We start from the raw sequence: 12,710 nt of genomic DNA on the forward strand, positions 1-12,710 counted from the left end.
TAATTGTTTCTTTCTCAAATTTTCCACATATTTTCAGATGGCAGTCCATCACAAGTACCTGAAGATACAAAAACTAAAACAGTAGATAAGAGGTAACTACTTTATAGAATAGTCAGCAATTAAAAATAATTCTTTAGTAATACTATAAATTATTTGTAAAATTTTACAGATCCTAAATGAAGAACTGATTTTACCTATTTATTATTTTATTTTATTTATTTACTGAGACAGGGTTTCAGTCTGTCACCCTGGCTGGACTGATTGATTGATTGATTGATTGACACAGGGTCTCACTCTGTCTCCCTGGCTGGACTGCAGTTGCCTGATCTCGGCTCACTGCAGCCTCAACTTCCCAGGCTAAAGCCATTTACCCACCTCAGTCGCTTGCAGATTGAGTTTAATGTATGTGCGTTCACTTGGCAATGTCCACTGACACATAAAACTTGTGGGATAAGTCATTTAAAACAGAGGCTGGCCTTAATCCAAGGCTTTAAAAGGAATTCTGTTCACTTCTTTAAATGTTTCCTGGGAGTGTTAAGGATCATTTCAATGGAGAAAGATACAAATATATTTATTCAGATTCTCCCAATATTGTTGTGTCTCAAAATTTTATGGAATCCTGTATTTTATACGTTGTTACTCGGTAAGTGCATTGCAATAACGTGTCTACATATATTAATTTGTTAATTTTCATTTTATTGCCTAGCAACTAAATACATTAAAATGGAATGTGGTGAATTTAAAATACACATATGACCACAAATTCTTATAATATCTTACATACGGGGAACAATTTTTAATTTGCTGTAAGTACTATTAATTTTCAAATTGTTCTCATTATGGTCCAAATTGCTATTGAATTATAAAGACATTATTAAATTGTAAAATAAGAATTAGAAGAAAAATGCAACTTATTTTGCTGAGACAAAATTTAGAAAATATTCAATGTCGCATTTTTTATTGCAGGTAATGCCTTGAATGTTCTTAGACTTCCCATGATGTCCAATAATTGAATTTCTCTTGGGACAGGGTCTTACTGGTTCTGTTTAAGAATTTTTCTATGAAATTTTTGTGTCTTACTGGTTCTGTTTAAGAATTTTTCTATGAAATTTTTATGGCAAAATATACATTACATAAAATTTACCATTATAATAATTTTGGACTGTACCATTCATAACATTAAGAAGGTTCACATTTTTTCGCCTTTTCAGTAGTGACAGATAACATTGTATTTTTTATCATGAAGATAAGGTATAGATTCCCAGTTCTGTGCAACCGTCAACACCTCCACAATTTTTTTTTAATCACCCAAACTATATCCTCTCATCCTATAAATAATCTGTCCCCATTCTCACCTTCTCTGAGTCCTTCTAACCACTATTCCACTTTAAGTCTATTTTAATTGCCTCCTCCAAGTTCCTCTTAAAGGTGGAATCATGCAACATTTGGCTTATTTATATTTGGCTTAATTCAATTAAAATAATGTTCTTAAGGTTCTTCTACGTGGTAGCTTATATCAGAATTTCATTCTTTTATGCGGCCAAATAATATTTTATTGTATGCATATATCATACTTTTTTCCATTCATTCCCTTTAGACATTTGGGTTATTTACCTTTTGGCTATTGTGAATAATCTTGCTATGAACATTGGTGTCCAAATATCTGTTTCAGTGTCTGTTTTCAATTATTCTTTGTATATACCTGGAAGTGGGATCCTTAATATATGTTGCCACAATGTTCTTTAAAAATTTTTTGTACGATATTTCATGAATGCCTACAGTATATTACGATGTGCAATTCACCAAAACATTGTTAACATTTATTACTATTGTTTTAAAATTTCCAATTGTGAAAGGCAAAATAATGACTTTTCATTTGTCAAAGTTTCATATATATCTTCATATTTTATGTTAAATATGTAATGATATTTCTCTAGTATAAACAGTTAACATGTTATAATAAAATTAACTTGGACATTTACTTCATTAAAATGTTTTTCTAGTTTTTGCTATGAATCACATTATTTAGGGGAGAAGCGCTCAGAGGGGCTTAGGAGCAGCTGAGCCTGGGAGAGACCCCTAAGCCTGCCCCATACCTGAGCTGCTGACGGGAGAGGAGGAGGCCTGACCCTGGGAATGAGAAGGGAGACTGTGAAGGACATCCCCATCCCCAAGGGAGCCTCTCCCCAGATACCTCGGTCCAGAACGCGCCCGGCTGCCCTTCCAGAGGAGACACCAGTGTGAAGAGCAGAGCCCTCGCTTTGGAGAGGATCTTGATGCTCTCATCGTGGTCGGCGTCAGGGGAGCGGGGCTATCCTGGACCCACAAGCCCGCGCCCGCTGCCGAAGACGCCCCCTGGGTCCTGCAGCAGCGCGTCCTCTGGGGCCTGGAAGTGAGCCCGGCGCCCGGAAGTGAGCCCGGCGCAGGTGCGGAAGACGCTAAGGAGGCGCCACCTGCTGTGCCGGGTCGGTGATTGGCTCCAGGTGCGGTGAAGACAGCGGAACCTGGGCCGGCGCCTTCGGCGAGGTGGTGAGCGCTTGCGCCCTGCGGGAAGGAAGGCTCGGGTTGCTCTGAAGGTCATCCGCAATGTGGGCAAGTACCGGGAGGCGGAACCAGCGGAAATCAACGCCCTCCGTAAAAATAAGGGAGGACTAAGAGAACCAGCTCCTGTGCGTCTTGGTGTGTGACCTTCCAGGGTCATCATCTTCGAGCGCCTGGGCAGAAGCGCCTTTGAGCTGCCGAGGGGAATCGCTTCCAGACATTCCCCTGTCACATGTCTGGCACATGGCCCGCCAGCGCCGCCACACCCTCAGGTTCTGCGTGAGAACCGGCTGACCCACACACGCCTGAAACCCGAGAACATCCTGCGTGTGAATTCTGAGTTTAACACCTTCTACAGCGAGCACAGGAGTGACGAGAAGTCAGTGAGGAGCACCAGCGTCCGAGTGGCCAGCTTCCACGGTGCCACCTCTGACCGTGGGCATCACACCGCCATGGTGGCCACCGGCACTGTTGCCTGCCTGAAGCGATCCTTGAGCTGGGCTGGACACGCCCCTGCCATGTGGGGCATGGGCTGCATTCTCTTTAAGTACTACCAGCGTTTCCAGACTTATGAAAACCAAAAGCACCCTAGTGCCCATCCCATCACGCATGATGTGCTGTACCAAGAAGCAGAAATTTTTCTACAAAGGGGGACTAATTTGGGATGAGAACATCTCTGACGGCTGGTATGCGAAGAACTGTAAACGTCTGAAGAGTGACAGGCTCCAAGAGTCTCTGGAGCACATATAGCTGTTTGACCTGATGAGGAGAGTGGTAATATCGGATCCTGCCCAGCACATCACACTGGCTGAGACTCTTCTGCACCCTTTCTTTGCTGGCTTGACCCCTCTGGAATGCTCCCCTGCCACACAAGCCCCAACCCAAGGAGACGACAGGCACAGGACACCGCATGAAGAAAACAGAACTGGGCTGCCCAGCCCACTTTCTCCAGCCCCACCACCAGGTCCCAAAGCCAGAGCCACCCAATGGACAGTGCAATGTGAAGGAAGCCAGGAGCCTGCAGGGGGCAGACTTGGTGCCCAGCTGCCAGAAAACACAGATTCGATACAAGGGGTTTTTATGTTTACAGTTATAAAGTGCACCTTATTGTTTGTTAAAAAATTTTTAAAATGATCTCTCAATAGAAATATTTATTGTCTTGTTTGAAATAACTTTTAGGATAAATTGCTAGAAGAGTTTGTAAAATATAATCCTATATGTGTAAATTAAATGATAAATGATTTTTAGCAATATAATTTTACAAAGTTTTATGAAAATAAACATTATTTTAATAAACAATGGATGTGTGATTGTATTTTTAAAGATATTCTTATCAAGTCTTACAACTTTAGTATTAGGGAGTAGGACGCCTTGGGTAATTTTTACTTCCTGCAACTGCTGCCTGATTATAATTGGTACCACAGAAGGAAGAATACGTTTTTAGAGGTATGTGTTTACAACATGAACACGTTATTATCCATTATTAACAAGGTTTCTGAAATATTCACTTCTTTCCATATGGACAAGATAGAAGCTTTGATTGTCTTTCTAGAAAACCTATCATAAGTATCCTTCAGGTATTTAATGTAGAAATAGAACACACATTCAGGAACTTTCCTATTTTTCATGCCGAAACTTACTTTTGAGCATATTTTTCATCGCAGCCAGAACATCTTTATTCCTAAAGCTGTAAATGATAGGATTGAGTGAGGGCGTGAGGATGGTATAGAATATTGCCAGGAACTTATCCTGGCCTGGAGTATGGTATGATTTAGGTCTCATATACGTAAAAATAAATGGCCCATAGTACATCATGACCACAATCATGTGGAAAGAACAAGTGGAAAATGACCTTTTCCTTGCCTCTGAGGATTTCATCTGGAGGACAGTAAGAACAATTTGACCATAAGAAGCAGAGATCAAGGAGAAAGGGATCAGCAGGAAGATCACGCCGCTTACGTAAACCCCTCGTTCATAGCGTGTTGTGTCTACACAGGACAACTTCAACATGGCAGGGACTTCACAGAAAAAGTGATCGATTGCTCGAGAGCCACAGAAGGGAAACTGCAGTGTGTAAGCTGTGTGGACTGTGGAGTTGAAAGCCCCAACAAGCCAGGAGCCTCCAGCCATGAGAGCACTGGCACACTCCTTCATAAGAATCGGATAGCGCAGCGGGTGACAGATGGCCACATAGCGATCATAGGACATTGCAGCCAGGAGAAGGCACTCACCACCCAGGAGGGTGAGGGATAGAAACACCTGGAACCCACAACCTGCAAGTGAAATCGTTCTGCTGCCTGACAGAAAGTCAGTGACCATTTTGGGAACGATGTTGGAAACATGCAAGATATCCATAACGGAGAGATGGCGAAGCAGAAAATACATTGGAGTGTGGAGTCGTGAGTCACTGCAAATAAGGAGAATCATGAGGGCATTTTCTGTTACACTCATAATGAAAATGGCAAATATAAGTGAGTAGAAGACCAGACTTGTTGGTGAAGAAGAGAACAGTCCCAAAAGTGTGAAATCGCTGCTCAAAGTGTGATTCGGACAGCCCATCATGAATTCTCTATTTTTTTTTTACCTAAAAAGAAATAACAGAGGAAAAAATACTGTAAATCTTAATTTAATAATAATATACCTGCATAACAAAATGAGAGTGAGTGATGCTTGTTTTGTGATCAACATGAAAGGACTCTTAGCCGGTCCTTGGAGTGGGCATATTTTACAAGATGGACATTTATTTGTTTAGACCAATTGATGATATTCAGTATATTGAGTGGGCCCATGGCTCCATGGTGAGTCTCCTAATCTTAATTAATTCTGTATAATTTACTCAAGCCTACTCTTTTCTCAAATGTCGCCTTCTCAAGGAGGCCTACCCAGCCATACCCTTTAAGAAATTGTAAGGATCCCACTTGAACACAAATTTCCTGGTCTTCCTTGCTCTGCTCCATTTCCCCATGTTTGCATATCACTTTAAACCTTCTAGTCCATTAAATAGTAAACACATTGGTTATATTAACTGTTTATTTTCATTCTGTGACAGAATTTTGCCTTCACAATGACAGATCCTTGTTCTGTTCACTGGTATAGCCAAATGCCTGGAACAGTGCCTGGTGCATAGCAGTTGCTCAGTAATGTTTGTGGAATATTTGAATGACATGAATGAACGGTGGAACTTAATTTTCTGTCTAATGCATTTACTATTTAGATTAATTTATAGAAAATGAAATGTATAATTCTAAGACTTTTTCCAAAATAATAAGTAGTCAATAATAATGAAATGGTCACAAAACCCAATATGTTTGTAATTTGAAACACTATATTTTAAATGTTAAAAATAGAAGTATCATTTAGTCAACATCAACAATATATCTTTAAGGATATAATTTACATTTTCCTGTTTTGTTAACTTGTAGAAATTGAATTATAATTTATTAATTCTATGTGCAAAATAGTAGGTGTTTACATTATTTACATTTTGATAGTGGTTTTTAAATCGTTACAATATAGTTATTTGTGTACCTCCTGTATGTATACTTCCCTCAGCATAAATACATATATATACACATGCACATATTAATATGTAAATTATAAAATTTATGAATCTATCAGTCCAGGTTTCTGTCCTTCAATAAATTTTGTAATCATCAAAACAAATAACAAACGTTCAAAAATTAGTTTCCATCTTATTAACAACTACTTAAGTTTGAATAAAATGAGCTTAATTTTCCCTTTTGTAAGATAAAGTCAAAAGTAGGTCACCAACAATATATAAATAGATTTTTATTTTAATTTTTCTGAATATTGAGATTCTTCATAAATAAATTACAGACTACTTAGTTCTATTTTAATTCCCTTGAATAACAACAGTGGTGTGTTACGACTTTTAGAGTTAGAAATGATAAGCACCTCAGTAAGGTTTACAGATGTATGTGTAATTAGTGCTGCCTTTTAATTTTCTTTTGTTGTTTTTGAGACAGAGTCTTGCTCTGTTGCCCAGGCTGGAGTGTAGCGGTGTGATCTCAGCTCACACCCACCTCAGGCTCCTGAGGTGAAGCAATTCTCAAGCTGCAGCCTCTGAGTAGCTGAGACTACAGGCACCACTACCACACCCAGCTAAGTTAGTAGAGACGGGGTTTCACCATGTTGGTAGGCTGGTCTCAAACTCCTGACTACAAGTGATCCACCCACCTTGTCTTCCCAAAGTGCTGTGATTACAGGCGTGAGCCACCATGCCCAGCCAGTCCTTCCTGTTTTGACTGTTTTGACGCATGGCTTTGTAAAATTTGATGATATGCATAGATTCAGACATAAGGGCAGTGGTGCCTTGCATGAGCTGATCATAAATAAATTTACAAAATCAATAAATATTGCTGGCAACTCAAAATCAACATACCTGTATCCAAAGTTCTTAACTTTCCCCACTCCCTGGAGTCATATCTTTCTTAATGATTTATTTATATTGTAGTTCCATGTCTTACTGCATCATCAATTCTTAGATGACTTCCTCACCCATTTTGGGTCTCATTAATTCCTTTCTACAAGAATGATTTAAATTTTTTAGTGGTCTTTGAGTAAAAACATTTTCAGCTAAACATAAATTCTCCTTCTCTGTGTTTCATATGGGCTTTTACATTTTTTAGAGCTCACATCACCTACACAGTAATACCTGTATTTTTTCTTCATGAACCAGAAGCAATCCACAATTTATTTATTATCTGCCTCATTCATCTTACTTCCAAGACTTATGACAACTATCATGAGGCACCTGAAATTTCTGCAACTCTTTTTCATGTCTCTTGGCCTGACCAGTCAATCGGGGCTCTGAAATATTCTCCCATGATGACGGAATGATTAAAGAAAGCACATCTTCTATGTTGCTCAGGAGTATTCCAATTTTGGGTGAAATCTGCCATTGTATGCAAAGAGGAATGTTCTATTACTGAGCTTATTACAAGCGTTCTGAATTCCACGTTTGAAAGTGGAGAAAACACGTATCACCTCTCCTGTAGCTTTCTCCCCACACATGCAACCCTTTGCCAAGGTAAAGTTCATTTCTCACCCATCTAGCTCCAAGTATTCCTGTTAATAATGCTAAATGTAGGCAAAAAATATAAAATACACTCTACATCCATCTCTTTTCTGTAAGCTTGGAGATTAATCAGAAAACATGCTCTTCTCAGGATTTTGTTTTAACTTTTTCAGTTTTTTGGTTCTGTAATTTTCGGGAAATTCTTATGTTTTCCAAATCTGTTCACATCTTTACATATACTTAAAGTTTTATCATTTGGAAGAAGCAGTCAGACAGTCCAGTCTAAAATTTAACCAGTGTCATTATACTTCACATACACTGAGCATAAGAGAGCCACTTCGATTTGAGGAAACACACGTCATGATTATGGAGAAAGAAAAAGTGACAGCAGCATAAATTGTGTGTGTAATTTCATACTAAGTTTAATACAAACAAAAGAATAGGCCACAGTTTTTTCCAGATGCATCATACTTCTTTCAAATGATAAGTGTATGTGATTAAATGTCTGTGTGTGGGTGTGAGTGTCGGTATGTGTGTGTGAGGCCTCACCACATCTAAAAATGTCTTCATTTTACAACAATAATTTCAGCTCCTTAAATTAGTTAGCCAATTATTCCAAATAGTTTGTACATGTAGCTAAATTGTTTAATTTTGCCAGTGGAACCACTTCAGAGTCAATATGTTTATTCCCTTTAGTGAACTAAACTGTTTCTTTCTGGTTACTGTGTAAATGTTCCCTTGAATTTACCCCTGCTTGAAAATTACTTTCTATGTATAGACACCATCATATCCCAGTCTCCTTTTGTACTCTTCACTCATTGACTCACTACACTCATATCTTTTTGAGCATTTTATATTTATGAAGTTTGGTAAAACACACTACATATTCATTAATTTAGACTTAGTTCAACTAAAACATACTGTTTCATTTATTTGCCAGATCTCTCATTATACTGATAAAGCATACATGTTTTTTTAAATTTGTATTTACTTAGAGGTCAATTGTTCACTAATATTGATATGATTTTACAGTCAAATGTTAAGCAGTGATTTATTTGCTCCTACATTATTTCTTTACATTAAATGTCTGACTGCAAGACAAACACTAGACAAAGAATAAATCATTGAATCTACTTTGTCTGAAAAATACTTATCTTGAAAAGTATATGAAATGGAACTTCTAGGGAATATTAAATATGTTTGCATATTTATATGTTATACTGTATGAGAATTATATTTTTACCATTTCAACTTTCTATAAACCCGTAATATGAATGTCCTACTTGCTATTATAACTATAAGCTTTATCATAAAAGCTTCAAATATGAGACTTGATGAATTAGTGACTAATAAAAAAATGGTCACTGGTAATTCACTGAACTACAGTGGAATCTCATAGGAGAGGCAAAAGTCAAATGCTAAATTAACCTAAATATGGATGAAATTTATGACTTTATCTAGAGCAGACACAGGTATAATACAAATATAATGGATGTCACCTAGCCCAGGATTTGGTATGCTATTGGCTCAAATATTTTATTAATAAAATAGCAATATTATCAATTTCCCAGTGCTTTGAAACAGATAAACAAGAAAATGTAATGCAAATACGATATCCTGAAAATATTTAATTTTCTTTCTTATATGAAACACCAATCAAATATGAAATTATATATGAAATAAATATCTGTCAAATTATATCTGAAATGAGTTTCTCTTCAATGAAGATCATGACAATACCTGCCTGATAAAGTTATTTTGATATTAGATATTAAATAAGGCTCATTAAATACCCCCCACCATACACACACACGCATACACACACAGATGCACACACAAATGTTTGCGGTTATTAATATGCTAATTATCTTGATGTGATCATTACATTGTATGTGTCCAAATATCACTCTGTATCCCATAAATATGTACAAGTATTATGTGACAATCAATTTTTTAATTATTGTTTTGTGTTTAAGTCCCTACTTACCAGGTCTGATGACAAAACTTAATTCTCTCTTATTATGCACTTAATAACTCTTAGTGGTGGCATTAGAAAAAAGAAAACTATTTTCTTATTATAGTAGAGGTGATTAAAAGCAAAAACTGAAGTGATCTCAAGAAATTAGGGAAATGAATTTTGGGTGGTACTTAGCAAGTTATTTGTTAATTCTGTTACCTCTTCTACAATAGAACGCATGGCAAAGTCCAGCAAGTGTGAGATGAACCAAGCTAGAGTTAGCAGAAATGAGAAAATAAGCTTTGCTGATCAAAGATTTCTCTGTCTGAAGCATGAAATAGATATCACCCAAGTCTCATATTTAGAAGCCTTGCAGGACTGAAAACATCCGCTGTGGGTGTATTGAAACGAAAGCAGCTGTAAGTAGCAGATGGGGAGTGTCAGTCTGACAAGGAAATGACTCCAGGGCTCAGACCTCATCAAGCACTTTCCCTTGAGAATGCTGCAAAAAACAGTGGGTACCTTGCTTGTCACAAAGAATCAAGCTAAGTTTGTTCCTACTGAAGTCTATTGTTGAAATTACTCTCAATGCAGTCACATTTAACTCACGTTGGGAGCAATGAAGACATTAAAAACTCTACCTTAGTAGATTTTGGCTGATACTGATTTCAAATGGAAATGAATAGATGCCAACTCTGTTTCTGAAGCACCCGCACTGCCAAAGGAAACCTAAGTCTGGTCAGCACCACTCTGTGTGTGTGTTGTAGAACTGTAAGAATCTCCTAGACCACTGAGATTGTAGTAGCAGGAATTTGGCCACAAATTGTATACATCATTGTAGAATCTCTGATTTCCCCTACAGATCAAAAAAACAATAGGATTATGCCCAGGGAAAGAAAATTTAATGCCAAAGGCAATGTCAAGGTTAAAAGAGCACAATGGACAAACACAGTTTTTTCAGAGGCCAAATTCAGGGGCATATGACAAGTTAACCAACATGATTCTCCAATGGTAGCAGAGAAACCCTCCACCATTCCTGTCCATCAAAGATCTTTGGATTATTGTTTGTTAATGTAGTATATTTCAACAGCATGTACAACAATTTAGTCAATTATTATCTTGCTTGTTACATGTATATTACCTTTCAGTTTTTAATAGTAAAAGTAATGTGATAAGTAACATTGAGTTTCCAACTTTTTACAGTAAAATGAAAACTAAAATTCTATGTTAAAGTTTATATTTCTTTTATTTCTAATGCTTTCAAATGGTGTTTTATTTATCTTAATAAAACTGCACTATTAAATTTGCTTTATTGAACACATTTGTAAAAATCAAACCTACTACAGGCATCTCTTAAAAGTTTTATTAAAATTCACTTTACTACATCATGTGTGTACGCAGATTATTTTAGAATGTTATGCTATTTGTGATAAGAATTTACAGCAGAAATATATTGATGAGAAAGAATCATTGAAGAAGGCAAGTAAGTCGACCTGGGAATAGAAAAACTAGTACAGCAGTCTGTAATAATCATTTGCTGCCCTTAACGTATCTATTAGGTTTCATATTGGGGGGAATCTTCAATCTACTATAATTCCAGTATGTTTTCTCAAAATATTTAGCATCTGCTCATAGAGGATAGAAACACAAATAACAATTGAGTTAATTCCCTGCCTCAAATTTTTCCACATATGAATACATTTCAGTCCTAATACTAGATTCGTCTTTCTGGAACCACTGTTTTGAGTCTGCAGACATTCTGCTGGGTCACATTCTCTTAAATTAAAAATTTATAAAACTTACCTACGCTTAGTTTACATTTCCAGTGACTCTGAAGTATTTATATTTACATAAATTGAGCCATCTTGCATCTTTTTCATAATTTGGGTTCCTCCTTGCACATAACACTCTTCCCTAGCACTTCTAAGGGCTTCAATTTCTTCCATTCTCCCAAGATTTTACATGTAAATCTTCCCTCCATGGAGACTTCCTTGTTCTCTTAAAGAGGATGACTCTCCCCGCCTCAGCACCTGCTCTGTCAGAACCTCGCGTTTAATCTACAGTTTAGCTGCTCATGTTTTGGGGGACTGTCATCCTTCCTGATGAGGGGCTGACTGCAGGTGTACCCTAGAGCACCCTGAACATGACCTGTGGCTTCCTACGTAACTGACCCCTGAAGTCCTCCCGGGGCCCTCACCTTCCACCACATTTGACCTTACCAGGTTCTGCGTGGCGCAGGACACTCCAGCCAGGGCCACTCACATCCAGCACACTGGGCTTCACACCCCTTCCTCTCTCCTGGTGTCCAGCTGCTCTTCATGCCGCTCAGATGTTTGTTTCGATGTCACATCCTTGACAGTGACTCAGATGCATTGGGTGATACTCAGTTCAGCGATTTCCTTCAGATTAGCTGACAATTTGCAGGGAGAGGGGGAAGTGTGGTTTGAAAGGATCAAGGAAGAGGATGAAAGACACCTTCCATCTGGAAGTACTGTAGTGTGTGGCTTCTGGGAGAGGAAACAGCCCCCATTTCATAGGCTGCCATGAGGAGCCATGTCCCTAGGGGATGCCTGAGGTAAGAGGGAGGAGAGCATGCAGAAATAGCTTGTGTGAAAGGAGGAAAACCATTTGACAACATCTTGACTCTAGTAGAAGAAAAGATGGCTATTTCAAATGAGTGTGCATGTGTCTATGTGCAGGGGTGGGGGGAGGCGCGTGTTCACTTAAACACTATGACAACTAGCCCTTTCCTAGGTGCAAGTTTTTTAAAGGCAGACAACTGCATTCAGTTATGTATAAAGGTGGACAATGAACTTTGCCCCAATAAGCTTGTCTCCATTTAAAAAAAAAAAAGTGAGAATTAAGACTGAGCGGATTCTAGAACATTATGTTTATAACTAAAAGAATAAAATGAAGGTGAAATATTAAGCAAAATACAGTTGCAAAGTAATAACTTTCCTAAGAAGTTATACTCTTTTTATTCCATCTAGGTGAGGGTTAAACCAATTCACTTAATGTGCCTGAAAGAGAATATGGAAGTAGGTTATTTGATGAAATTACCCTATGATCGAATCATGCCTCTGTTTATGTGAATAAACCAGGTTGAAAGTGTAATAAACTGGCTGAGTTCTGTCAGATACCCTAGAGCAGAACCTGCAGGCTCGGGGTAAATGC

At 37.9% G+C, this 12,710-nt stretch overlaps 2 protein-coding genes and 1 pseudogene across 2 annotated transcripts in view; 1 reads left to right on the forward strand and 2 right to left on the reverse strand.

Annotated features, from left to right (window-relative positions):
* LOC105731112 (olfactory receptor 2L13-like) overlaps positions 1–2,379 on the reverse strand; it is a 30,549-nt gene extending 28,170 nt beyond the window's left edge. Inside the window, exon 1 of the mRNA XM_012472722.3 lies at positions 2,195–2,379. The gene's annotated coding sequence lies outside the window, so the exon portion shown is untranslated. The remainder of the gene's footprint in view (positions 1–2,194) is intronic.
* A 207-nt stretch (positions 2,380–2,586) lies between these two features.
* On the forward strand, positions 2,587–3,638 carry LOC135277711 (dual specificity protein kinase CLK3-like; annotated as a pseudogene).
* A 520-nt stretch (positions 3,639–4,158) lies between these two features.
* On the reverse strand, positions 4,159–5,100 carry LOC105731087 (olfactory receptor 2AJ1). Its single transcript, XM_012472663.3, has one exon. The coding sequence runs from the start codon at positions 5,098–5,100 to the stop codon at positions 4,159–4,161; it is 942 nt and encodes a 313-aa protein (XP_012328086.2).
* Between the last annotated feature and the right edge of the window lie 7,610 nt (positions 5,101–12,710).

Source organism: Aotus nancymaae, unplaced genomic scaffold, assembly GCF_030222135.1.
Source record: "Aotus nancymaae isolate 86718 unplaced genomic scaffold, 86718_ANA_hifiasm-v0.15.2.pri h1tg000032l_1, whole genome shotgun sequence".
Taxonomy (NCBI): Eukaryota; Metazoa; Chordata; class Mammalia; order Primates; family Aotidae; genus Aotus; species Aotus nancymaae.

Excerpts from the sequence above, each read along its gene's own strand:
- LOC105731087 (XM_012472663.3), bottom strand. The coding sequence starts at position 5,100 with ATGGGCTGTCCGAATCACACTTTGAGCAGCGATTTCACACTTTTGGGA.